Source organism: Meles meles, chromosome 18 (assembly GCF_922984935.1).
Source record: "Meles meles chromosome 18, mMelMel3.1 paternal haplotype, whole genome shotgun sequence".
Classification (NCBI taxonomy): domain Eukaryota; kingdom Metazoa; phylum Chordata; class Mammalia; order Carnivora; family Mustelidae; genus Meles; species Meles meles.
The window spans coordinates 247,619-274,312 of record NC_060083.1 but is presented as its reverse complement, the minus strand read 5'-3'; the positions used below and the strand labels follow the sequence as shown (position 1 = coordinate 274,312).

The following is a 26,694-nucleotide window of genomic DNA, read 5'->3' as shown; positions in this document are numbered from 1 at the left end:
GCGGGAGAGGCAGGGTTGCCAAGTGCGGCAAACGGACGGGAGCCCTGGTTCATTGTGGGTCTTAGGTAAACAACAAGTGCCACATGTGGGACAGCTTCTGCCGACACGGGTTTGTTGTTGGTGTGAAGTTCGGATCCACCCGGCGGCCTCGGGGAGAGGGAAGTGGGGCACGAGGTGGGCGGTGGGGGGGGTTGGGAGTGCCCTCGGCATCTCGGGGACCCTGGGAATCTGCAAGACAAGGAAAGCCAGGAGCCGTGACCGTGGAGCGTTGGGTCATTCCGCCTCCCACGCCTGTGCCCGTGCGGCCCGCGGGACAGTGACCTGCGTCACCCCACAGCCCGGCCCGGGCGTCCAGCCCCCTGCAGGGGAGCCGCGCCGCCGCTTCCGGCCCCTTAATTGGATGAAGTGTGCAGCTGGGCGCCTGAGGAAGGGAAGGCGGGGCTGCCAGGCCGGGAGGAAAATTAACCTTGGACTCAGCGAGGCCAGTGGCTGCTGATTTATTGATCGCCTTGAAATAACAGCCCAATCTAATACAGGCTGACCGAAAGTCAGATAGATAGTTGTTATTCATAGGATTCCTTGTTTCCTCTTTCCCACACGGCCCGGCTCGGGTTATTAGATTTCTCAGAAAGTACGTTTATCACGCACCGTTGCCCAGATGAAGGCCAGGGATGTGGGGGCCCAGCTGGGACGTCAGGGTGGCAGAGTGGTCCCCAAAGGGCTGGGGCGTGGGTCCCTTTCCTGGACACCCAGGAGTGTGCTGTGGCTACGGAAGTGGAGGATGGTGGCCTCTGGTCCGGTGCGGCTCCCTGGACCATCAGTCAGCCCCACGAAGCAGGTGAAAGCCGCTCCTTTGGAGGACGGACTCAGGACTCCGGGGTGTCGCGTGTGGAAGGGTCTGCCGGGGGACGTGACATTGGCAGCGTTTCCCTTCCCAGAGCTCAGGTGCAGCAAGGATTGGACTTAAACATCAGCTTCACTGAGGTGTGGTATACGTACGCTACAAGGCACACGTTTCAGGGGCACAGTTTGAGTCCTGACCAAGGTGTGAGCCTGTGCGACACCCCTCCCATGGAGGCACGGAGCGTTTCCTTCCCCACAACGTCCTCCCGTGGTCCCCTTCCCTGCGGCTCCCCTCCCGTTCCCCGCACACTCTGCGGGTTCTGCCCTGGCTAGAGCGCCACGTCCATGGAAGGAGGCAGAAGGCACTCATATCTGGCTCCTTCTGCCCAGCTTATCGTTGATGACAATTGTCCCTTTGCACAACGGGGCACATTTTTGTCTCTGCATTCCGGACGGTGGGGGCGGGTTTCTGAGAGCCAGCGCCGGCCTCAGCATCGAACGTTACTGCTCCCATGTCAGCCTCCTTTCACAGCTGGATAAACAGCGAGAGAGAGAGAGAAACTGGCCTTGAGCGTGGACGGTACCGGCAGGTCTGGGGCCAGCATCTAGTAGGCCCAGTGGTTCCCCTCTACGCTTCCCAGACCAGGCCTGCGGGGACAGTCCCCAGCCCCTCGGGTGGAAGTAGGTGACGCCTTACGTCAATTGTAACTGATTTCACTGTCCTTTAGAAAGCGTTATCCCGTCAGCTGGGAGGGGAAAAAGAAATCAATAGTCTTTCTAGCTGTATCTTAAAATCACTCACAAGGAACAAGGTGTGCGAAAGAAAGCTTGTTTGAAAAACAAGTAGCTCATTGGAAGGGTGGCGAGAGGGGCCTTCCCTGGGTGGTGGGAGCACTGGATCGGGAGCCCAAAGGTCGTTCTGCTGCTCTTCTTTCTGGCTGTGTGACCCCACCAGTCTCTCTGAAAACACTTCTCTTCACCCCTTCGTCTGTACCCCTTGGTTGGCTGCTTCGGAGGGTGTCTTCCCGCCACCTTCGGGAGGAACCCTGTGCAGGCCACACCATCTGTCTTAACGTCTGACCACCCCAGACACCCTCCAGATTTAGGGCCAGGCATACAGATGGCAAATCTACTCCATGAGCTCCCGGAGGGCAGGCCTGCTGGTTTACCAACTTCCTGAGCCCCCCAGCCACAGTGGTTGGGTTGGGTTGAATCCTACAAGCAAACAACATAAAAAGCTTTTGTACATGAAAGGAGATTAGAAAGAGAGTGAAGACTATGGACAGAATGGGAGGAGCTATTTGCGAGTCTGATAAAGATCTAGTATCCAGAATATATAAAGAACACTTACGACTCATTAACAAAGAGAACCAACCCAATAGAAAGAACGGCAAAGGACTCAAACAGACTCTTCTCCAAAGAAAACATTCGAATGGCCAGTAGGTGCGTGAAAAGATGTTTCATGTCATCCATTAGTGTGTGGGGATCCCAAATGAGGCGGCGGCCACTTCTCACCCACCAGAGTGGCTACAGCTTTTGTTGTCGTCGTTGTTGTTGTTTGTAAGTGGAAAATACCAGGTGTTGGTGAGCATGGGGAGAAATCGGAACCCTTACACTCCTGGCTGGCATGGAAAACGGCGCAGCCACTGTGGAGAATGGTCTGGAAGTTCATCAATAAGTTAAAAATAGATTTACCCTGTGACCCCTAATTCCACTGCTGGGTATACCCCCAGGAGAAGCGAAAACCCGTGTCCACACGAACTTAGATGCGGGCGTTCACAGCAGCCGCGTCCCTAGTAGTCAAAGGACAGAAATGACCCGAATGTCCATCACCTGCCACACGGGTAAACAGAATGAGGTCTCCGCACACGACGGGATGTCGTTCCGTCATAAAGTCGCATGCGAACCTCAGGGACGTTACGCTGAGTGAAAGCCAGCTGCAGAAGGCCCCAGGGTTCTGTTCATACCCCCTTTTGGAAGAGGGAAACCCACAGACACGGAGAGTAGACGAGAGGTTGCTGGGGGCTGGAGAAGGGGAGGCAGAGTGACAGCTAACAGGTACGAGGTTCCGGTGAGGGGTGGCGGAAGCGTTCTGGGATTAGACCCTGGTGATGGCTGCACAGCGAAAAAACACTTTGAATTTTATCCTGGAATGTTTTTTTGAAAACCTCGAGTTGCCCACAAGGAGCGCACCGTGTGCTCGGCCCTGCCTTCCTCCCGCCAGGCCACCTGCGGCCCCGGGTGCAGCCTTCGGAATGCTCAGCCCTTGCTTCCCGCTTCCCAAGTGAAGCCTGAGCTTCCCGTGGGGTCAGCAGGGGCCGCCTGCCTGGAGCCAGACAAAGGGCTTGTTTACCTTCCGGGAGAATGGGGGTGGGGGGGCGGTCAACAGCTGATCTGCAATTGAGGGGAAGCCCCAGGAGTAAACTTCCCATAAACTCCAGCATCACCCACCCCGCCCCCCCACCACTCTGGCTCTGAGGATAGGCCCCGGGAGCCGCCTCCTCCAGGATGGAGTCAGTCGATGGCCTTGGGCCAAACCACAGGTGTGCCTGGAACTGCCAGTCACTCTCCGGGACCCAGTGCGGGGAAAGGCCGGTGCGAGGCGGGGAGGGGCGCTGGGCCGCAGAAGAAGAGCGGCTGAGGCCGTAGTGGAGATACTGGCCCCAGGAGCTCCCGGACCTCGTCGTCCTGCAGTCATTCCGGGACCATCGTGGGCCAGCGGGGGCCCTCGAGACCCTCCATCATATGACACACGTACACGTATGTTCCGGTTCAGGGCCCAGGTGGGTGACCTGCCACATAACCACGGAGCAACCACCTTGCCTGCCCTGCGCACCGCCCAGCGTCCCTGACTGTGGATTTGCCTCTGTGCGTCCCCCCCCAACCTGCAGGTGTGGGGAAGCGCCCACCCCCCCCAGCCCCTGACCCCCGCCCACAGGTGCAGGGCAAGCCCCCCTCTGCACTCTCCGCCCACAGGTGCAGGGGAGGCCCAGCATGGCGGCTCGTGCACCCGAGGAAGCTGGGCTGGTGGAGACATGCAGAGCCGGCTGTTCACCGTGCTCTGTGTGAGGTCGTGAGTCTAGATGTGATGAGTGCGAAAACCCGAAATAAGGGTTCCGTGGCTAAAATTAAAAACTTGGAGATCTGTGCCTGGCGGGGCGCTGGGGTAGCAGGGGTGAGGGTGTGGGTTGCCCCTTCTTGGCCTCCCCCGCCCCCCGGCGGCGAGAGCATCCTGCAGGTGGCATGTTGGCCCCGGGACTGCGTCTCCCCTTGGCAGCTCCTGCCTGTCCCCTCGCGGCCTGGCGTGGCCGTTGGGAGCAGTGTCGGGCGGGACGCTGGCTTTGCAGCAGGGCCCAGAGGCCAGTCCGAGCCCTGGTCCGACCCGGGTGTCCCTTCTGGGTTCGGCTCTCCTTCCGCTGCTCCGTGCGTGTGTGTTCTGGAAGGACCGCGGGGTCCACCGGGCAGGACGAGAGGAAAGCCCTGCGGGGCTGGCCCGAGTTCCACAGGCACCTGCTCCGTGTGACTCTCCCTGCTTGGCACGGGGACCTGCCCACGTCCACGTGGGCTCCGGATTCTCCGCAGCGAACGTCTTATGTTGCCTCCTTCTCTCTTCCGTGCTGTTCAGGTTGCGAGATGGGAACAGAAAACCCGCCAGCTGAGCAGGGCCTTCCGATCCCCCTACCTGGCCTGCTACTCCCTGGGCGCTGCCATTTTGCTCCTGAACGTCCTGCGCTCGCACTGGTAAGCTCCCCCAGGTGCCCGGCCAAAGTCTGTGTCATCGTCGGCGTCCGCGGCGTGCGAAGGGCCGGCCGCTGCTGGCGGTAGGAGGCTGTCCGCCGAGATGCGGGGAGCACTGGGTGTGCACCCGGGGAATCTCTCCAAGCCGTCCTGCCGGCGCGAGTCACCCTTCCCTCGCTGGGCCGTCAGACTCCCGTGGGCAGAGGAGTCCTCGTGGCCCCGGGAAGGGGACAGTAGCATGTGCCTGGGATCCGGGCGTGGAGGAGTGGGGTGGAAGGCCAGGGGGCCCCCAGGCTCACATCCCCAGTCTCCAGTGTGTGGAGAGAGCCGCTGTGGGAGTCCCCTCCGGGAAGAGCTGGGACAGAGGCAGGTGACACTCGGGGACGGGGCCTCATCCAGGCACGGGCTGTGCCAGCGAGCTGCTCCTTTCAAAATCTCTGGACTTGGTGTATTACCTTCCTGCCACCCAAGAAAGAGGACAGAGCAGGCGAGTTCCTTCTAGACGATGAAGCGCCGTCCCCGGCCGGTGGCAAGCGCTCGTGCTGAGACGGGAGGTGCGGCGCCCTGCGGGCTGTGGGCTGCAGGAGGGCGGTGAGAGCTCCGCGAGAGGTGGCCTGGCTCGGCCTGGCTGTCCCTGAGCCTTGGGTTTCCCTCCTCGGTTCTGTGAGAACCGTGGTGGGTGGACACTAGCTCCTGGACTGAACCGTGGCCCATGCGGTGCTTTGAAGAAATGGAGACAAAACACAGGAGAACGCCCGTCCCTGACTTGTCGTGACAGATGAGCTCTGGGGGCCCCCACCTGGCAGTGGCCACCGGGGAGCCGAGGGGCAGCTGGTCCCCAGGCTCCCCTGTGGGCCCTGGGGTGAGGGGGGGGGTGTGCAGGGCGCGGCCTCAGTAGACGCCAAGGACGAGGGGGTGCGTGTTGACTGGGCCCTTCCCACTCCCACCCCGAGGGAGCCAGGGCCCCGGCCTTCCCTCTCTGTGTCCGGGACACCTTTGCTGGACACCCCTGCTGCCTTCCTGCCATGGCGGGCTTGGCCTTCCGGGGGAAGGAGAGGGAGTGTGGCCAGGAGGGGCCCCGCCAAGGCCAGCCTTCCCCATGGACAGTTGCTTCTTGGCCTTTGGGGCTTCCTGCTCGTTGTCACCTTACAGCGACAGCCCAGCCGTGTCAGCGGGCTCTGGGTCGCCTCTTCCCCGGCCTCTGGCAGGGCCCTGCCCTGTTCTCTTGCCTCACCTCTGGTCGGGTCTGGCCTCTCCTTGTGCGTTAGCCCTTGGCGTCCGTGGCACCTGCCAGAGCCCCAGGTGAGCCCCGCTCCAGCCCAGCTCCCGCAGAGCCCCGAGGCCACTCGTTGGCACAGTGTAAGACCACTTGACAGTGAGCGTCAGGCCTGTGCCTGTCCTGTGAGCCAGTCGATGGCCAGGGCCAAATGCCACGCCTTGCTCAGAGGCAATCAGTGAGCACTTGAGCTCAGTGCAGAGAGGATCCAGCCTGCACTGGGAGCCCGACTGACCCCTGACCCCGGGGACAGAGGTCACAGGGTGGCTCAGAGGCGCCAGCGCCGTCTGAAAGTGCTCCAGATGTGGAAACAAGAGGCTTCCTTCTTGGCCCTGTCCCTCTGTCCCCTGGGCCTCCTTCGGACGGTGCTCGCGGTGCCAGGACTCCGGGACACCTGGCCTTCCCTCCTGCTGCACTCTCCTGCGGGGCTGTGGCTGCCCAGGACTCTGGGGGAGGGGGGCTGGCCCACCCCGGCCCGTGCCTGTGGCTGCCCGCCGTGGCCCGCCGTGGCCTCAGGGTCCTCAGCTACCTGGGAGGAGGCGTCTCTCCTACATTGGCTGGCACTGGGGGGCCCTTGTCCCCGCCCTCCCTGCCTGGGACGCTCGTCACCTGTCTTCTGGAAGGTGCTTCCATCCCTTTTCTGAGCAGGGCCCCGGGGTGGGACTTGCATAGCAGAACCGGGTGGCGGCTGCCTCAGAGCAGCAGGCCTGGGTCCCGTCCTGGTCTTGTCACTGTGCAAACTCATCTGTGTGTCACCGCGCTTGTTTCTGGACCCTGCGACTCTCGGCCCTGACCAAGGGCTCCTGTGAAGTGGGGCGGGGAGGGGGGCTGGCCGCCTGCACGTGCCCGGGCATCCCCAGTGATCCTGCGGTGTCCCTGGCCTGGCGGGGCACGGGCTGGGCGGGGGAGGCCTGTGGGGTCAGGCCACAGCTGGGATGCGGTGGGAAAGAAGGCGCCCGAGGTTCCCAGAGCCAGGGTGGTGACATCACGGATCGGGTGTTGGATTCGCAGGGGGCTACTCTGCTCTCCTAGCTAACCCCCCTCACCGCGCAGCTCAGGGAAACCATCGCTTCAGGTCCCCGCAGCAGCTGAGGGAGGGGACTGGGAGGGACATGGGTGTGGAAGGAGGTGCCCTCTGAGCGGAGAAGCTGCGTGGGTGGCCGCCAGCCCCTTCGTGTCTGCTCTGGATGAGAGGCCCGCATCCTGCCTTGGCTGCTGGGCACCTTTGGGCGCCCTGTGCTGTGCGCTAGCCTTCCTCCACCGCCCCATGGGGTCCCTCCCTCAATGGCTCGCAGACCCCGCCGACCTCCTTCCTTCTTCCCCAGCCTGTAGCCGGGCCCTGTTAGCTCCTTTCTGGCTCAGCACTTCTTTTCCCTTTGCTTTCTTCCCTGGGGAGCCTTTGCCCACGGGGCCCGCAGACACTGTCCCGCTCTGGAATGAATGAATGAATGACTCCCTTGCCCTCTCTGTTCCGCCTCCCAGCGGGTGTTGCACTCCCTCGGCACTGGAAAACTGTGCTCCCAAGGCCCACCCTGCCGGCCACCTGCCTTTTTACGTCCCGTGAGCCACGCTAGAACCTCATGCAAGTGGAATTACATGGTATTTGCTCTTCCGTGTCGGGCTGATTTCCTCTGCAGAATGTCGTCAGGGCTCCTCCCTGTTGGAGCACAGGTCAGAAGCGGCTTCGTAATGCCAGGCCGAGAAAGCCGGACACGAGGACCCGTCCTGTGTGATCCCGCTTACATGTGGGGTCTGAGAAAACCCCAACATACAGAACAGAGAGTCGGTGTGTGGTTGCCAGGGCCTGGGGGGCGGGGGGCGGGGAACAGGGAGATGTGGGCCAGAGGGCACGAACTTCTAGTTAGGAAATGACTAAGTTCTGGCAAATCGAATACACAGTGTTCAAACTATAGTTAATACCGTCTTGTATACTTGAAAGTTGCTGAGAGAGAGGAGATCTTAGAAATTCCCACCACACGCACACGCACACATACGCACACGCACACACACGTTGACCGTGTGAGGTCATGCTCGCTAACCAACCTTACTGTGGTAATCGTCGTATAATATATGCATACATCAAGTCATCACGCCATATGCCTGAAACTCACCCAAAGTTAGGTGTCAGTTTTATCTCAATAAAACGGGGACAAAATCAAGGCACTTTGAATTTTTTTTTTTAAAGAGCGTCCTTCTGTAGTTTTGCATGTAACTCTTTGGGGAACTGTACCGTTTCCTACAGCCGCTGTACCATTTTCCCTGCCCGTCCGCAGTGCACAAGGGCTCCCATTTCTCCACATCCTTGCCAGTGTTTGCAGTTATTATTTTTCTTTCTTTTTTCTTTCTTCTTCTTCTGGTTCTTTTTTTTTTTTGGAGTAGGGCAGGGGCAGACGGAGAAGGAGAGAGAGAATCCCAAGCAGGCTCCACAGTCAGCGTGGAGCCCAATGCGTGGCTCCATCCCACGGCCCTGAGTTCATGACCTGAGCCAAAATCAAGAGTTGGACCCTCAACCAGCTGAGCCCCCCAGGCTCATGTTATAATTTTTTCATAACGGCCACCCTTAAGAGTATGAACTGTTTTGATTTGCATTCCCTTGACCATTTTTTTCCATGTGCTTATCGGCTGTCTGTGTGTATTCCTTTGAGAAATGTCTGTTCAAGTCCTTTCCTTTGCTTGTTTTTTTTTTTTTAATATATTTATTTATTTAACAGAGAGAGCACAAATAGGCAGAGAGGCAGGCAGAGAGAGAGGAGGAAGCAGGCTCCCGCTGAGCAGAGAGCCCGACGTGGGGCTCGATCCCAGGACCCTGAGATCATGCCCTGAGCTGAAGGCAGAGGCTTAACCCACTGAGCCACCCAGGTGCCCCCCTTTGCTTGTTTTTTAATCAGGTTGTTTGTCGCCATTGAGTCACACAAATGCTTACGTGTTAAATGGTTCTGTGAGCCTCCGCAGGATTTCCCAGGTTTTGCCTCTCAGCCTTCAAAGCTGGAAAATCTTTCTTCTCTGGCCTGGGCTGGTTGCTGACCGAGGGCCCTTCTAGCTCATTCAGGGGCATAATTTTATGATTTTCCACATCAGGTGTCAGCAGACTTTTCCTGTAAGGGCGGATTGTAAGTGTTTTTGACTCAAGGGCCACACAGTCTCTGTTGTGACTCCCGGAGACGTCACGTCAGCGCGTAAAGAAATGCGCGTGGCTGGGTTTCAATAGAACGGAATTTACGAGAACTGTCGGCAGGGCCAAATTTGGCCATAGGCTGGGGTTTGCCCGCTCCTGCGCTCCATGAAAGGCAAGTCCTATTGCTGCCTTTGCGCATCCATGTCCACCTGGCGGATGCCTTCCCGGACCCCGGGTCCGGTGTGAGTCAGAGCAGCCTGGGGAAGGGGCAGGTGCCCTGGGCCGCCTCAGCTCTGCTCCCGATGGGCGGGCCTGGAGCCGGTCACTCAGGCTCTTTTGGTCTCCTGTGTGAAGTGGGGTGGAAGTCCGGAGTCACCCGTCCTCACTGACCAGCTCCTCTCCGAGTGCGTGGCCATGCAGGGACATCCTGGGCCGAGGCATGCCGTCCTGCCTTGGGCGCCATTTTGCCTAATCATAACATTAGGCCTCTGATTGAGCTAGAACGTGGGTGGGGCGGTGATGTGGGCAGAAAGCCATGCCCCACTCGGGGGCCGGTGGCGTGGGTAAAGGAGCGGTGCTCTGCCCGATGCCAGCAGGAGGCAGGACACTCGGGGGCCCCGGGTCTCTGGTTCCCCGATGGGGCGCCGCCTCCCCGCAGGCCCCCAGCCCGGCACTGTGGGCTCCTAGGAGACCAAGGGGACAGGCCCCCAGCAGCCCAGCTCCAGACAGGCAGACTCCGGCAAAGAGCTCCCTGGCTCATTCTTGCATCCGGGGCCTGGGGAGAGCTGGGAGGAAGTCCGCCCTGTGCCCGGCTTCGCGTCGCTGATTGCTCCTCCCCTCGGCCTCCTTCCCGCTTTCTTGTTCTCGGCATTGGCCTGGCCCGGTGTCTGCCTTCCAGCCCGTGACTTTTCTCCCGGTTGGACCTGCCACACCAGGAAGTTTCTGGGACGAGAGGGAACGTGTTCGCAGGCAGAACTGCTTTCTCCGCTCACCTTCCCCATCAGCGGGCACTTTCCCTCCTCCCGGGCCCTCTCCGACTTGTCCTTCCCTCTGCCGCGTGGAGTGATGGCCGGGGCGTGGGGCTTCCAGAAGACGCTTGTGAGAGTCCTGGCAAGACCCCCTCCTGCCTGTAGCCTTCTGCCATTCCCCGCCCCCTTACTTTCCCGAGCCCTTTCTCATACGTGCCTTTGTCTGGTTCCTGTGTGGTTTTTTTGGTGGTAAAATAATAGTGAAACAGGAAAGTCGCCGTTTAGCCGCTCCAGAGTGTACAGGTCTTGTAACCGTGATGTTTCGAACACTTGCGATGTTGTGCACCCCCTTTTGTCTAATTCCAGAACTTTCTTACCCCAGATGAAAACCCTGTACCCATTAAGCACATGTCCCCCCACCCCCCATCCCTGGGCACAGGAAAATCTGGATTGGCTTTCCGGCCCTGTGGGTTTGCCTGTTCTGGCCATTTCCAGTGTGTCCATACTTCTCTCCGCAAGCCACAGCTTCCGTGGTGGGGTGGCGGGCGGCGAGTGCAACATGCCGGTGTGTGTGGGGGGAAACTGTTGAACGGAGCACAGAGCACCTGCCTGCTAAAGCCCTGGGCAGGGGCGTCAGGAGAGTGCTGGGCTGCGGGTCTGCCAGCATGAAACCAGGGCCCCGCAGTGGTGGCCCGTCCAGAGGGGCAGGGCCAGGCATCTGTGTCAGCTGGACTGCCCCAGCCGGGCGACCAGAGGTGGTCTGGGGGCCAACAGGACGTATGGGCTCCTCATTGGGAAGTCATCGGTGCAGACCTGTTCGCTCTGGCTGTGGAGTGTGAGGGGGACGGAGGCCTGGGGAGCCCCCCCAGGGGGCATCTGTTGAAGCCCCCGTCCTGCTGGCTGCATCCCCTGCAGATCCTGGTGGCCTGGAGCCGGCACGACCCAGCATGACCCCGGTCCCACCCGCCACCTGCCCGGGGAGCAGCCTCAGGGCACCAGGGAGCCTCTGCTGTGTGGGTCAGCCGCTCAGTGGCGCCCGTGTCCCAGCTGCGGCACTGCCCGGGTCGTGTGGAAACGGTGGGGCGTGCGCCAGCATGGGGGCTGGCGAGCAGGAGCAGGCGGCCTCCTCGCACAGGCTGGGGCACACGTTGGGCCGGAACGGGGCTGGGCTGTGGCGAGAGGAGCAAACCACCTGACCCTCCGGGGAGTAGTTGCCTGGACGCAGGCCCCGCCCCCCACCCTGTGCAGGGACCGGCCACATCGCTGGGGCGTGCCCTCGTGGGTGGCTCTCTGTCCCCGTGCCATCCGTTCGCTGGTCATTGCTGCATGCAGGGCCCCGCACGGACTGCTCACAGGACGAGGTCGGGACAGGCCCAGTGGCCGGGTGGCCACACCGAGGAGCGCACCAAGTTCACTGCCGAGGGGGCTGTCAGAAGGGCCAGTGGAAATGTGGGGGCTCCCCCAGGCTCGAGGAGTGTGGGAGGACTCTGATCCTGGTTGCTGGAGGCCTCCACTCCTAGTATCTGCGCGGCTCGGGGGCATGTGGTCCTCCCACAGCGTGGGGCTCGGCTGCTAGGCCAGCGGGAGAAAGTCCGACTTCGGACCCCAGAGCCTCTTTCAAAGGCTCCTCCACGCCATCCCCACCTGGCCAGCTAAGTCTCCTTCTGGATGAACTCGTTACACCTGGAAATGCTCCTCACCTGTGTTCGCAGGGCCTCCGGGGGAGGGATTCTGCGGGCCGGCACGCTGAAGCCCCATGGAGGTCTGCCTGCCCCATGCCTGGGCGCAGGGGGCAGGAGGCATGGCCGGGGTCAGCCTTGGCTGTGCAGGCGGTGCAGGCACTGGGGGTTGGCCTTGGGGCAGGGCCTCAGGTAGAGGTGCGGTCCGGAGTGAGGCGCTGCAGAAGGAGGCAGGCGAAGCCGGAGGCCAGAGCTGGGAGCAGCCAGAGGTCCATGCAGACTTAGGATCCGGAGATGGGGCGACTGATGGATGTGGGAATGAGGGGTTTCCCTCAGACACCTTTTCCCTCCCGATGCCCAGAGTTCTATCGTGTCCTGCCCGGCCTGTGAGCTGTGGCCAGGCCTGAGCGCGGCGCCCCCGCCCCATCAGCGCAGGCAGGAGAGGTGGGAGCAGCGGGAGAGCTGGCTGCCGGACCAGGAGCGCGGCCAGGCGGCTTGGGTTAGGCTACCCTGAGGCAAAAGGGGCCTGGCTGGCGGGCGGGACACACAACCCTGCATTTCAGCCGGGTGGGCTCAGATGTTGGGGTCCAGATGTTGGGGCCCAGGTGGAGGGCGCTTTCCCCTCCAGGGCAGTGGGGGCCAAGGACTTCAGGCTGGGAAGGCAAACACGGACCGGCCCTGCCCACTCACCTCCCCACTGCCCCGCCCCCACCCCATCTGTCTCCTTGTTTGGAAGATACGACAGGCCCCCTCTTGGCTGTCAGGGGTTTGGGAAAGGCTTTGAAAAGGTGCTGTTCATTCAAGGTACAGCTTCCTGGCCCTAAATTCTCGCTGTGTGCCGATTTCGTAGGGGGTGACGTGGGTGAGCGTTTTTGTTTTGCTCTGTTTAGTATGTATAGGTCTGTTTTAATGTGGATTAGGAAAAAATAAGTCAGCCCACCAGAGGCCCATGTTCACGGGTAGTTTTGCGTAACTGGGCTGAGCCACCGGGCGCCGGCTGACCTAAGCCTGGGAGGTAGAGTCTGAAGGCAGCTGCCGCTCAGGTTTGCCTGGACGATCCGGTGAGGACACCCTTGAAGGCCCGGAGTCTGTCAGCGGCGGTCCGTTGCAGACAGACATGGGGACAGGCCTGTGGCGGGGCTGTGGGCGCCGCACGTGGCCAGGCCGGCTGCCTGGTGTGTGGCGGGAGCACAACGGCCGTGACGCCCTCTCGTTGCCTCCACCCTGGATTCCCGGATTTCAGGGGAGCAGAGCGCAGACATCCTCAAGTCACACGGGTGACCGAAAGCTCAATCTGGTTTATAAAAATAGGACCGGAGACAAATGGCTGCGTCTCTCCTCCCCCACCCGCAGTGCAGAATCTTCCGAAGGAAACTGCCTCCCATTACTTCATTCTATTACTGAGAGCGCGGCTCACAGAGCCACTCATCCCTCCATTAATTTTCCGTGGGGAATGGACTGTGCCTTCCTGGCTTAATGGGGGAGCTGGAACACCACGGGTCACCTGATCGGGGCCGGGCCCTGCCCTTCCAGGAACCCTGACGCCCGTGGGGCCCGGCGGCGCACAGGGCGTCTGAACAGAGCTCCTGGGAAGGGCTCGCCGGCTGTCTGTGCTAACCCCAGACAACAGCCCCCTCGTGCTTTGTGGGGAGTGGGAAAGTGCTTCCCCGTGGGCCCCTCTGTTCCTCTCTTCCCACTGGTGAAGGACTACAAGGGGGCCACGGGTGGGCCTCTGGGGCGAGTCTGGGGCCGTCGCCCACACGTCAGGGCCTTCTCCTTCCCATCACCCGCCCGAGATCTGCCCTTTCTTCGGAATCTCCATCTGCTTCCAACCAGATGGCTTTAACAGCAAGGCCGTCCCCCTGGGAAGCTGCTTCCGCCCTGCTCGCCAGAGGTCAGAGTGAGAACTTTCCATTTTCATCTGCCGCCGTGCTAGGCGCACTCAGGGTCAGGGGACTTGCGTGCTTCTTGGAGGATGTGAGGGACCCTGGCAGAGGACCATGGCACGGAGGCCGGCTTCTCTGGAACCGCATCTGGTCCCATCCGGGCTGTGGCTGGGCTCGGTGCCCCAGCCCCGGGACTGCCCCCGCCCCCGTGGCCGCTCTCCGCTCTGCGCCCCCGCAGCCGTGACTGCCCACGGCCCCGGCCGGACGACCCCAGGCCGAGGTCTCTGCGGCAGACTGCTTGTGCCCGGAGCTCCTGGGCCGGGCTGTGTTCCCAGCCTCTGCTGGGGCTGTTCCTCTTTCTGGAATCTCTCCCCGCCCATCATCCCCTTCTCCTGGGGAATGTCTTCGTCAGATCCCAGCTTCAGCCTGGCCGTGGCCTTCGGGGCCCCTTGTCCCCTGTGGCCGTCGTGTGGCACGTGGTGTTTCATCACATGGTGTCACCCTGCGCCCCTCCGTCCCTCCCGCTGTGCACAGGCCCCACAGGCAGAGCTGACAGGTTTCGTGCTCACCAGAGCGGGCACAGCCGCGGCTCGAACGGGGCGACGAGGGTCACCGTCTCTGTGACACGGAGGGGTCGGCAAAGCTCCGGACACCGAGTCCGTCTGAGCACGAGCTGTTCTGCCAGGAGCTCTTCGGTGGGCTGCCGGGGGCCCCAGAGCACTCGAGGCAGATGGGTGTGCCGGGCTGGTCAGGGGGCACCCGCCGTGCCTCACGTCCCTAGATTTGGGGGCCGGGGGTCAGCCCAGGCAGGGAGGAGCAGGTGCCTGAGCTATGCTGAGGGAGGTGGAGCCCCAGAGCCAGGCAGGGGCGGGTGCCCCAGTCCCCCCCCGCCCCCCAGACGCATTCACACATTCCCTCTCTGCGGGGAGGGGGGGGTCCTTCGTGCCCTCATTGCCAAGGAGCCAGGGGCCTGCAGGTGAGCCCCTGGCAGGGCCCGCACCCTCCTACAGACAGCAGGGTCAGGGAGGGTGCCGAGGCCGAGTATGGAAGCTACCTGCCCCGGGACCTGAGCCGCTGGTCTGCGGGGCCGAAGGGGGGCCTGGGTCACGGGGCTGCCCGGTGCGTGAGGGCGGGTGGTTTACCAGAAGGTCAGGTGAGGGCCTTCAGGGGTGGGGCATGGGAGTGTGCGTGACCCTGAGCCGGCCCAGCAGCTCCGCCCGGATCCACACAGTGGCCCTGAGCCGGGCAGCAGGGAGGCGGAGGGAGGGCAGTGGGGCAGAGAGCTGGGGTGTGGGCAGCGTGGGGCGGCCAGGCGCTCCGGATGTCCGTGCTGCTGCTGGGTGCGTTGCCCTGCCGGCCTCTGCCGCAGGCGGACGGTAAGGCCATGGACACGGGGGCCGCTTTTCCTCCAGTTGGTGAAAATGTATGGTAACCCGTCCTGCCTGGTATGTGCCCGATGCCGGGGTGATACTCGAGGGAAGGAGAAGCAGCCCCTGTTCTCCCAGAGCTGGAAGTCGTTGGAGGAGAACGTTCTGGGGAGGTGGTTTTTAGCTCAGTGTCGGGATAGTTTACAACAGTTTGAATTTGCCAGTGGAATGAATGAGTGAGGATGGTGAATTTGTTCTGCTTGAAGGAGCCTTGTGAATAGAGTTACTTTGTGATGGATGGATGGATGGATACAGGACAGCTGGTGGACAGATGCGCGGGTGGACTGATGCACGGATGGACGGGTGGACAGACGGACGGATAGGTTCACGGATGGCTGACGGGTGGAGGGATGGATACATAGAGGATAGATTAATGGGTAGGTGCATGGACAGATGGATGGACGGATGGAGAAGAGACTGATGTTTGGGTGGATGGGAGGTGGGTGGTTGGAAGGAGGGGTGGATGGATGGATGGACAGAGGTAGACTCACGGATGGGGAGATGGTAGAGGGATGGGTGGATGGATGGATGGATAGCCTGATGGACGGGTGACAGATGGTAGAGGATAGACTCGTGGATGGGCAGGTGGACGGATGAAGAGTGGATGGGTAGAGGCTAGCCAGGCGGTTGGCTGTGCGGGTGGGTAGGTGGACAGTGAGCGGCCCCGCTAAGAGGTCCCTGGTACAGAGTGGGTACAAGCAGTTGTCCTGCGAGAGGCAGGAGACCTCTGTGCTCTGAGGGTTACGATCATGGGGGAACGGGAAGTGAATGTTAGTGGTACACGTGTGCCCTTGCTCCCACACACATCCTTTCCTTTGAGTGTGTCCTCCCACGAGCACCAGCTCCCCGCCAGCGAGGCAGAGTCCCAGCGTGCTCCTGTGAGTCACCACGAGTCCTGCCTGCAGCAGCCACGCGGGGAACCTGAATCTCCAAACCCACAAGTATGGTCACCGCCCTTTGTCACTTGCTGGTCAACAAGGCCTTCGATGGCTTGGCCCCGACAGGAGCTTGCTAGGGCCATTTGGAGGTGGAGGGAAGACATAGGGGCCACTTGGGATGTGGCCAGCCCGGCCCAGGAACCATGGGAGCCATGGAAGGGGTGAGCGTGCCCCAGGCTTCCCAGGGGCACTGGGTCCACCAGGGGCCTGGGATGCCACCCGCCCGTGCAGCAGATGCCAAGTGCAGGGGGACATGGGTGCAGCCAGGGGCACTCAGCCGTTCCTTTTGGAGCCACATTGACCTCTGAAGTCCCGGTTGCTAATCGGACAGGAATCAGAGCCTGCAAACTGGTGGGCTGGACCTGGCCCGAGGCCTGGCGGAGCCTCACACGGTTGTCATTCTCACCTGTTTCTAATAACTCGGGGTTTAAATGCAAGTCATGACTTCTGGCTTCTCGAAAACCAAAAATGTTAGCGGGTCCAGGTTCCTCATTGTGGTCACTTCCCTGCTGGCAGCAGGGGGGCTGGGGCTGGAGGGAGCCCCCGTCAGGCAGGGCTGTGCCGTCCAGGTCCCCTGCACCCCACCCGCAGCCGACGTCGCTTGGCGTCACCTGCCCAGCCTCAGCAGGCTCTGAGTTTGAGATCCCTGGATCGGCTGTTCTGGGGGTCACCTGGGGGACGGGGTGGGGGAGGGAAAGGGCAGGGCAGCCCCTGTCCATGGCAGTGATCTCCTGACTCCCCCTCCCCACAGCTTCACGCAGGCCATGCTGAGCCAGCCCAAGATGGAAAGTCTGGATAACCCCACGGCCTACCGTGTGGGCCTCGCGCTCCTGGGAGTGGGGAGCACCTTTGTGCTCTCCAGCTTCTTCGCCCTGGGCTTCACTGGGACCTTCCTAGGTAAGACTCCGAGGGCTGGGGGGCCATGAGCACGTGCACTCTGGGTCCCGGGGGGGGGCAGGTCGCGGGGTGGGGATTCCCGGCTGGTGTGTTGCTCTGCCCCCAAGTCTGAGGCTCTGGGCACTTAGCTCCTGCAGGCCCCTGCCTGTCCGTGGTTAGCCGGGGAGGCCGGGTTCGCCTGTGTCATCCGGTCCGTTGGCTGCGAGGCCAGGTGGCATTGTCATTTGCTGCCCTTGGGCCACAAGCCGGGGCTGGTGCAGGTCTGGAGCGGGTGATGGCCGGGGGACGCCGCTGTCCCTGCTCTGCGTTCCGCACTGCCTGTGGCTCAGGGGCTTTTGGGCTCCAGTCCTCTTGACACCAGCAAGGAGTGCCCAAGAAGGAGTGCAGCTGGGGTAGGCCGCCAGAGCAAGGCCATCTTGGGGACAGGGACAGAAAGGAGGAGGGAGCCCAGAGAAGGAGCCCAGCAGGCAGGGGCATGTGGGAGGTGCCCACCCCTCTGATGGGCTGGGTCAGGGCTTCCTGGGTCCTCCCTGCTCTCAGCCCAGGCCAACTTCACTGAGCTGGCCTCAGTTTCCTCCAGCGCCAGGGCAGCCCCCAGTGCCCTCCCAGTCCGCCTGGGGGCCTCTCTGTCCACAGCTTTGGGGCGTGGGGTGTGCAGGCCGCAGGGGAGAGCTGAGGGCGCGGTGCTCACAGGCAGAGGAGACTCACGGGAGCAGCACGTGCCGGGGTGGGAGCTGGGCCGGTCGCGCACCTGCAGCAGCGGGACCCTAGGCGGGTTAGGCCTCGTGTCCGGCTGGAGCTTTAGGTGCCCAGGGCCCAGAGGGGGCAGCGGGCAGGAAGGTGGGAAGAGGCGTTGGGAGCTCCTGGGGCGGACGGGAGGGAGCAATGCCCTGCGGCGGACAGGGGGGCCCGGAGCAGACCACAAGCTCCAGGCCAGGATGGCGGGCAGGTGGGCCTGTGTGTGGAGGTCGGGTCTGAGCAGGGCTGGAGGTCAGGCGGGGGCCACGTCACAGGTGGCCCTGAAGGCCAGGCAGGGGCCTGAGGCCTCACTCCTGGGTAGGAGGACCTGGAAAGCTCTCCTAGCGACAAGGAGTTGCGCTGCTGGGGTCGTGGGGGAGGAGGGGCCACGGAGGGAGGAGGGCTACTGTCCTGTCTGCCTCGGGTCCTCTGAAGACCAGGGTGAGTAGCGCAGCAGCACGCAGGCGCGGCACAGATGTGGGCAGAGAACTGGGAAGGGGCCGGGGTGGGAGGTCAGGGTCGTGGGGGGGAGAACCCCCCGGGGGAGCCAGTCAGGATGAGCAGCCGGTGACTGTAGCCCGGCAGCCCGGGATGTAGGGCACGGCGGCCGCGTCCCTCCTGTGAGTCAGCCCCAAAGCGGGTTTCTGTGCCATCCGCCTCTGGGCCCGCAGCCCCTGTCCTGCCTCCTGGGAAGAAAGCCTGCCGCAGCCTCCCGGGTGCCTCCTGTGCCCCTGGAGCCCTTTGTCCCCAGACAGCGGACTCCTCCTGCCTGCGGCTGCCCTACTTCCGTCTCCAGTGAAGCTCAGGCGTTTCTGGGGCGCGGAGGCGGGGAGGATGCGCCGGTGCCCTTTCGTGAGCAGCAGGGTGCCCGCGGCCGTGCAGGCTGCCCGTGGGCCCGCGCCGGACACGGCGTCTGTGCCTCTGTGTCCCTTAGAGGGGCCTCGGGGGGAGGCCACGTGGCCACATTTCGGAGTTGCCGGATGCTGGGCCAGGCTGGGGTCGGCCGTCTGATGGTTGCACTCTCCGCTGTGACCAGCTGCTCTGGGCTCCTTGCGGCCACAGTTCTGGGGCTGACCTCCTGGGTGGTGGGCGGTCCAGGGTGGGGAGCGGAATGGGCCCCCTCATTTCCCCCGGATGGGAGGCGCTCGCCCAGGCCCCATGCTGGGTGAGAAGGGAGGATCTGGGGCAGAAATAGCGGGCAGCCGGCGGGCCTGCTTTCGAGCGTGAAGGGTCTCTTTCAGGAGGTGATGTGAGCTAAGGGAGAAAGGCCGAAGGAAGAAAACTGCTGGTGGGACAGAGAGCAGGGAAGGGCATCCCCAGCAGAGGGAACAGCATGTGCAAAGGCAGGGGAGAGGAGCAGATGGTGGGTGGGAAGGTCCTTGAAGGTGTCTGTAGGCCTGTGGCCCGAGTGGGCCCAGCACCTGGGTGTCCCTGGACGGGGTTAACCTGCCCCCCAGCTGGCCTGGACCTTCCTGGAGGGCAGATCCCGTGGTGCCCACCCTGGGGTCTCTCTCAGGAATGGTGTGGCCAGCCTGGGAGCCTCCGGTCCTGCCCTGCCTCATCCACAGGCGATTACTTTGGGATCCTCAAGGAGGCAAGAGTGACCACGTTCCCATTCAACGTCCTGGACAACCCCATGTACTGGGGCAGCACGGCCAATTACCTGGGCTGGGCCGTCATGTGAGTACCGGGCCTGCCCGCGGGCTGCCGTCTGGGGAGGCGGGGACGGCCTTCCGTCATCTGCGGGGCTGAGGCGATCCCGGGACCTTCTTCTCCGCAGAAACAAGCCACATCGTAGAACAGGGGGATTAGCAAACCTCCTCCTGAAGGGCGGGAGAGGCATCTGTGGATGCTGGAGCCGGAGGGCATCTGTGGGTCTGGCCGGGACCTCTTCCCTGCCCCAGTCCCACTTGCAGGCCAGACAGTCCCCTCGCCTGGACGCGGGCAGCGGGATCCCGGGGGAAGGGTCTGTAGCCCTAGCCTGCCCCCCCCCCCCAGCATCTCCCCACGACTCACCCTACAGCTTCCTGAATCTTCCCGCTGACCTCCTTTCCCCACCCGCCGCTGGCACATCCGCAGTTCTTTCCAAACCCACCTGCCTGTCCCCTCCTCCAGGAAGCCCTCCCTAACCCTTTGCTCCCCCATCCCCCAGCTGCCTCCTCTGTGCTCAGATGGGCCCTCCAAAGGCTGAGCTCACATGTGGGTCCCCTCTATGCCCCAGTGGGGTGCCTGGTGCCCGAGTGAGATGTCCCCCCCCCTCAGGGCTGTTGGGCCATGGCTGTCAGGAACATGAGGCCCTAGGGAGGCCTGGGCTCCCAGAGGCCCCCTCATGAGGACGTCGGCCACACAGTGATGAGAGAGGGCCTCCTCTGTGGCTCAGGACATGGCCCGGCGTCTGAGAGACGTTAGAGGCGGGCCATTACCTGGGCTGCAAGATGCTGTCCTCTACCAGGGGCCCCGTGCATGGGGCTTCCCGGAGCTGCGGGTGTGCTGGGCCCCCGGTGGGCCGGGCAGCAGGGTTCCCAGGGACACAAGGCACCAGGGCCTCCTGCTCCGTCCAGGTCTCACTTTCTAGCTCCCTCGCCTGAGTGGGACACCCCGTCCCCAGGGCATGCCGCGGGTTCCGTAGGGCCAACCTGCCACCGCCTCGGGCTCAGGGCCAGGCGTGTGGCTCCATCTGGACCTCCGTCTCCCCATCTGCAGAAGGACATGATCCTCTCCACACCGGGTTGTTAGCGTGTCGAGGTCAAGAGCGGGGCAGCACTTGGAAAGGGGTGAAGTTTCACGTGCCTGGAGTGGAGAAGGGGTGCCCGCTGGGCGCATGGGCCAGGGCCCCGTGTGGGGGCACAGGGGTCGGTCTGAGCGACACGGGCTGTGGGTCCCCGGCCCGGTCTTCCTGAGCTGGCTGCTGGCAGGTCGACCCAGGGGGAAGCCCGCAGCTGCCCGCCTTCTCCCCAGCTCCTGGGGTGCCTGACTTCTGAGTGCGGAGGCTCTGCTCGCTCTAGAAAACCAAACCAGGGCCAGTGAGTAAAGCTCCAGGAGAGCAGTCTCTCTCCAGAGAGAGAGACCCAGAAGGGTCTCTGTTAGGTGTTGGCATCTCCCCCGGCCGTGGCGAGGGGCAGACAGCCCGCGCGGCCCTGGGGGATGATTCGAACAGAGTCCACAGAATGGGGGGCCATGAACCCATTTCCCTCTCTCCTCCCGGCCGTCCAGATGCTGCAGCCCAGCCCCTGTGGAGCCTCGGGGATCCGAGGGAGCTAGGAAAGGTGGGCCCACAGCTGGACAGCAGGTGCCCCCAGGCCCTTCCAGCAGGGAGCCCACGGAGGGCCCACTGGACACTCCATATGCCCTTGGGGACACCAGACCCATTTCTAGAAAACAGCCTGAAGACATTGTCAGTGGAGGGCAGGTCCCCTGGGGCAGCCCCCTCTGCAGAAAAGGACCCGCCTGGCCCCCCGGGCGACTCTGAGAGGCCATTCTTCGCTGTGTCCTGAGCTGGAGGACCAGGGGCATGAGAAGAGGAGTGTGGGCCCCCGTTTGAGGATGGAGCCGGCCCAGATGGTCAGCGAGCAGCCAGTGGGTCAGGACTCCAGGAGAGAAGGCCGGGCTCGGCATCTGACGCTGTCTTCTCCGCAGGCACGCCAGCCCCACCGGCCTGCTGCTGACCGCGGTTGTGGCCCTCGTCTACATGGTCGCCATCCTGTACGAGGAGTGAGTAGACACCTGTCACACACGAGGAGCGCGACCGCCAAGCTGGGCCGGGCTCCCCGTCACTGCCTGAAGCAGGGAGCTTCAAGCCGGCTCTGTGGAGCCTGGGGGTACTGGACTGGAGGCGCCCAGGGAGCCCGAGCCTCCTGCCCCACGCAGACACCCCCGTCTGTCCACGCTCCGGCAGGGTGCATGGCCTGGGGTGGTGTCCTCACCCCCGAGACCTGACCGGAGCTTCTCTCCCTGCCCGCAGGCCCTTCACTGCTCAGATCTACCAGCAGAAGGCCTCCCCGTCCCACAAGAGGAGCTGACCGGGCCTGTGCCACGTCGCTGAGCGTCTGCTGCCTCCGGCCTGCCCTGAGTGCCGAGCCCTGCAGTGGGGAGAGGGGCCCCGGCTGCTGCTCGGTGTTTGCGCCTGGCGAGGGCCACTCCAGTGCCTTGGAAACCTCTGCCTTGGGGGCCCCGGACGTGCTGTTGTCTGGCCACTGAGCCCCCGTCCCCGCCCTGCCGCTCCCAGTACGTCCTAACTCACCAATAAAGGCACCCTGACGCCAGCGTCCCCTCCAGCTCTCCGTCTGGTGGTGGTGGGGGGGAGCGCGGAGGGAGTTTAGGGCTGCGGGGGGTGGGGCATTCCCCTGAGGGCTCCAGGCCAGGCTGCTGTGGCTCTCCTCACTGGAGCCTCTCAGCTCCGAGGTGGGCACCACCATCCACACTAGGCAGGGAAGGCACTTGCCTGGATGTTTGGGCTTCCTGTATGGCCCGCCCCACCCCTGCCCCAGTATCCTGTCTTCTGTCCCTTTCCTTTGGGGACCCAGCCCAGCCTCAGGGTAGGGGTGTCATCATACACCCAGCAGCCCAACACCTCCACGTGCCACGGAGCTCCCAGCCTCTGAGAGCTGCCATCCAGGTAAATGATCAGTGAGCAAAAAATACGGCAAAAATTTAAAAAATTAAAACCAGAATGGGGGGGGGGCGGTTGGAGCTCCTGTTAGCCGTGGTGGTGGAGGGCCCTCTTGACAAGGTAACATCTGAGCTGAGACCCAAATGAGCAGATGGAGCAAACCTGAGGATTCCAGGCAGTTGGAATGGAAATGCAAAGGCCCTGTGGTCAGAACAAGCATGGGAGCAAACTGGAGGATTCCAGGCAGTTGGAATGGAAATGCAAAGGCCCTGTGGTCAGAACAAGCATGGGAGCCCAAATCAGCGGCTCTGAAGGACCAAGTGAGGGAGGAGCAGCAGCCACAAGGTGCCTGACCCCTGGGGGTCAGACCAGTGGGTCGGCCTGGTTCATGCCCCTTGGGGCATGACCACATTCGCAGAAAGCTGGGCCGTGACCTCATGCTCTCTGAATCCCGGGCCCCCAGGTCCACGCTGGATGAGCTGGCCTTGGAGACAGACCCTCTGTGGAGTGATCTGAGGTTATCAGGAAAGTCCAGATGCAGTCGCATTGCAACCTCCCTGGGCCTATGAGGGGCTTGTGTCTGGATGGGACCTTGCGTGCTCCGGAGGTGGGGTGCGGGCGGGTTGTGGGAAGGCGCTGTGTTTGAGGAAGGAGTGAGGCCTCACGTCTGCCCGGATTTGCTAGCAGCGTCCCAGCCTGAGGAGGGAGGGGAAGGGCCGGGCCGGGCTGGACCAGGGACATCTGGCGTGCAGCTGCTCTGGGGCCCTGCCCTGCGCTGGTGTCTCCAGACGACCACCCAGGCGGGGATCACCGCCGTTTGGTGGCTGAGGCTGGGTGACTTGTCCAGGAGGCATAGGTCTGTGCTACCCCAAGCTCATGGTCCCTCTCTCTCTCGCTGGGGGCTCCCTGGCCCTGGGCCCTGGGATGGGGCTTCCTGGGTGGGACCGGAGGACCTTGGCCCAGCACCAAGTCTCCCCCCACACTCCTGGGCTGAACTCAGCACCTCTGGTTAACGCTGACATTTCTCTCCTAATTCCTCGTGTGCCTCATGGCCAGGAGGAACGGGCCATGTGATATCTGGGGCCGTTGGTCAAGCCTGACCAGGGCCGAGTGTACCTGTGCGGGGCACAAACCAACCCTCCCCAGCATCACCTGCGCGGCCGGACGTTCTGCTCTGCGGGAGGGCCTGTCCCGGTAAGACGCGTCTGGGGGCCCGGCCCTCGCCAACAGTGCGGGCGGCAGGCTGGGGCCCGACCCCGGCGGGAACAGCTCCGGCTCCGGCTTCCTCCCGAGTCAGCGCAGCCCCGCTTGCTGCGTGAGGAGCCGCGGTTCCCGCTGCGCCCCAGGCCTGAGCCCCGCGGGGCTGATCAACCTGCTGCCCGGGCCTTGGCTCCCGCACCCGCACCCGCGCCCCGCAGTGCTGCAAGCCCACGGGTCGTCGAGCCCCTGGTTTGGTTTTTTTCTTTCCTTCTTAAGATTTAGCTTATTTGGGGCGCCTGGGCGGCTCCGTGGGTTAAGCCTCTGCCTTCGGCTCAGGTCATGATCTCAGGGTCCTGGGATCGAGCCCCGCATCGGGCTCTCTGCTCCGTGGGGAGCCTGCTTCCTCCTCTCTCTCTGTCTGCCTCTCTGCCTACTTGTGATCTCTGTCTGTCAAATAAATAAATAAAATCTTAAAAAAAAAAAAAAAGATTTAGCTTATTTGGCGCGAGGGAGAGGGAGCAGCAGGCTTCCCGCCCAGCGGGGACGCAACTCGGGACCCTACGACCCTGCGATCACGGCCGAGCCCCCCGCGCCCCAAGCCACGGGCTTCCGCGCTCACCCGGGCTCCGAGCGCAGCCGCGAACCGGGGCGGTCGGCCCGGGACCGCCGAGGGACACCATGCACCGGGGCGCGGAGGACGCGCGGTCCCGCCTCGGGCAAGTCTCCGGTCCTTGGTGCCGCCGGGAGAGGACGCGGCGGGCCTCGCAGCATCCCCGTTCGGGCGACGGGAGACGCCGGGTCTCCGCCTGCGGCCCAAGCCCGACTCCCCCGACCCCAGCCCGGAGCGCGGCCCTCGGCTGCCCTCTGCTGGCCGGAGCGCGCGGCGCCCCCTCGGCGCTAACCCGGGGGCGCGGAGCCGGCGGCGCAGGGCTCGGCGCGGCCGCGGGGACTCGCTCTCGGGCCGAGCAGAGGACGGAGGTGCGCAGGGCCCGTGCGCCGTGCCAGGCACCGCTCAACACCCGCGACCCCGCTCCTGCTGTGCCGAGATGGCGGTCGTTCCGCTCTGGGTAAACTGAGGCCCCGCGCGAGGGAGCGTGAGCCGGAAAGTGCGTGTCTGTGCGTGAGTGTTGCGGGCGCGGGCCTCACCGCAAGGCGCGCAGAGTCGGAGCCACAACCCGACGCCCCTGCGGCCGCCGAGCCCCGAGCGGTGGAGAACGGGGCCCGCGCGCCCCTGCCCCAGCGGACCCGGACTCAGCTGCTCCCCGCGCGCGGCGGGCAGAAGCGGCAGCGGCGGGCGGAGGTCGCGGGAGGCGGCGCGGGGGCCCGCGGGGCGTGACGCACGGAGGCGGGGCGGGCGCGGGGCGGGGCGGGCGCTCGGGCTGCTTATAAGGGCGGCCTCGGGGCGCGCAGAACCAGAGCGAGCGACTCGGTCCGAGAGCGGCGGAGCGGAGCGGATCCCGACCCGGAGCCGACCCGGAGCCCAGCGCCAGCCCCAGCCTCCAGCACAGCCGCGCCGCCCCGCGCAGCCCCGCGCCCCCGCCGCCCTCCGTGCTTCTCTCGGCCCCGCGCCCGCCCCGCGCCCTCCGCCCAATGAAACTGGCCGCGATGATCAAGAAGATGTGCCCGAGCGACTCGGAGCTGAGGATCCCGGCCAAGAACTGCTACCGCATGGTCATCCTCGGCTCGTCCAAGGTGGGCAAGACGGCCATCGTGTCGCGCTTCCTCACGGGCCGCTTCGACGACGCCTACACGCCCACCATCGAGGACTTCCACCGCAAGTTCTACTCCATCCGCGGCGAGGTCTACCGGCTCGACATCCTCGACACGTCCGGCAACCACCCGTTCCCCGCCATGCGGCGCCTCTCCATCCTCACGGGTGAGCGGGAGGCCGCGCCGGCGGCGGGCGGAGGGAGCTGCGCCCCCGGGACGGAGCACGGGGACCCCCGGTCCGAGGGCGCCCGGCGAGCCCCCGTCCCGCCCCCGCGCGCCACGGTGCGCCCCGACGCCTGGCGGCGGCGCGTCCGCTCCCCGGTCGGTCCCACTTGAGCTGTCCCCGTGGCCGCCGCCCTCCCCGGCTCCTTTAACGCCCCTTCTGTTCCCCCGTAGGAGACGTTTTCATCCTGGTGTTCAGCCTGGACAACCGCGACTCCTTCGAGGAGGTGCAGAGGCTCAAGCAGCAGATCCTCGACACCAAGTCTTGCCTCAAGAACAAAACCAAGGAGAACGTGGACGTGCCGCTGGTCATCTGCGGCAACAAGGGGGACCGGGACTTCTACCGCGAGGTGGGGCAGCGCGAGATCCAGCAGCTGGTGGGCGACGACCCCCAGCGCTGCGCCTACTTCGAGATCTCGGCCAAGAAGAACAGCAGCCTGGACCAGATGTTCCGGGCGCTCTTCGCCATGGCCAAGCTGCCCAGCGAGATGAGCCCGGACCTGCACCGCAGGGTGTCCGTGCAGTACTGCGACGTGCTGCACAAGAAGGCGCTGCGGAACAAGAAGCTGCTGCGAGCCGGCAGCGGCGGCGGGGACCCCGGCGACGCCTTTGGCATCGTGGCGCCCTTCGCGCGCCGGCCCAGCGTGCACAGCGACCTCATGTACATCCGCGAGAAGGCCAGCGGCGGCAGCCAGGCCAAGGACAAGGAGCGCTGCGTCATCAGCTAGGAGCCTCCCCCCACCCTCAGACCCCGCGCCGGCGGCAGGACCGAAGGAGGACGCTGTTGTTGCAAAGTCACGTCTGACGTCCGGGCCAGCCCTGGGCTGCGCGCGCGCGGACTGGCATCTCCCCTCCCCGAGACCCGCGCCCACTAGGGGGGCGCAGACGGTGAAGGGACGGTCCTCTGCTCTGGAAGGGAGCTGGCTCAGACCGGGACTCCCCCCGCCCCCACCTCCGTCCCCCATGGGCGCCTGCCACCCCCACGGGTTGGGGGCACAGGCCCAGCAGAGGGGGAAGCTGTCTTATTTGTGACAAAGACAAGAATGGGGGGAAGTGGAGGTGTAAGTTAATCAGCCTCTGTTAGGCTTTGGGAAACCTGTCCTGACCGCTGGAGGGTCTAGGGGGGACAAATGGGGCATTAACTTGTCTGTGATTCTGGGTTGCCATGACAGCTTAGGAAAGCCTCTGCCCTCCGGAGAATAGGGGGTGTGGGTCAGATCATAGCCAAGTGACTTGTTTACATGTGTGTGTGAGATTGCACAAAGGAAAACAAATACACAACTTGCACTTTAATAGTTCTGAGGTCATCATGGACGTGAACAAACTCTCACTCCGCTGTTCGTACTGTGTATGTGACAGTCTTTGAAGTTATTGCTATTGTTTTTTTATAATACCAAATAAAATAATTTAAAACCGAAAGCCACATGCTTGCTTTGCTTTTAGGAATT

General features: G+C 63.5%; 2 protein-coding genes across 15 annotated transcripts in view; both read left to right on the top strand.

The window, feature by feature from the left end:
• PEMT (phosphatidylethanolamine N-methyltransferase) overlaps window positions 1-21,767 on the top strand; it is a 74,935-nt gene extending 53,168 nt beyond the window's left edge. For 8 of the 13 annotated variants that reach the window (XM_045985605.1, XM_045985603.1, XM_045985596.1 and 5 more), the window contains 5 exons: window positions 4,469-4,584; window positions 16,622-16,767; window positions 19,022-19,185; window positions 21,142-21,216; window positions 21,467-21,767. In XM_045985605.1, coding sequence (XP_045841561.1) covers window positions 4,469-4,584; window positions 16,622-16,767; window positions 19,022-19,185; window positions 21,142-21,216; window positions 21,467-21,547 — 582 coding nt within the window. In that variant the 3' untranslated portion in view covers window positions 21,548-21,767. Of the gene's footprint in view, window positions 1-3,439; window positions 3,627-4,468; window positions 4,585-14,140; window positions 14,882-15,837; window positions 15,874-16,621; window positions 16,768-19,021; window positions 19,186-21,141; window positions 21,217-21,466 lie in introns of those variants that run through there. The other 5 variants (XM_045985598.1, XM_045985597.1, XM_045985606.1 and 2 more) reach the window with 4 other exon arrangements.
• Window positions 21,768-24,724: 2,957 nt separating this feature from the next.
• RASD1 (ras related dexamethasone induced 1) lies at window positions 24,725-26,665 on the top strand. Of its 2 annotated transcripts, XM_045985183.1 has the most exons (3): window positions 24,749-24,837; window positions 24,884-25,190; window positions 25,421-26,665. In XM_045985183.1, exons 2-3 carry the CDS (start codon window positions 24,905-24,907, stop codon window positions 25,972-25,974), a joined length of 840 nt encoding a protein of 279 aa, XP_045841139.1. In that variant the 5' UTR covers window positions 24,749-24,837; window positions 24,884-24,904; the 3' UTR covers window positions 25,975-26,665. The 2 variants fall into 2 exon arrangements, with proteins under 2 accessions (XP_045841137.1, XP_045841139.1); XM_045985181.1 differs by having other exon boundaries at window positions 24,725-25,190.
• The last annotated feature ends 29 nt before the right edge of the window (window positions 26,666-26,694 follow it).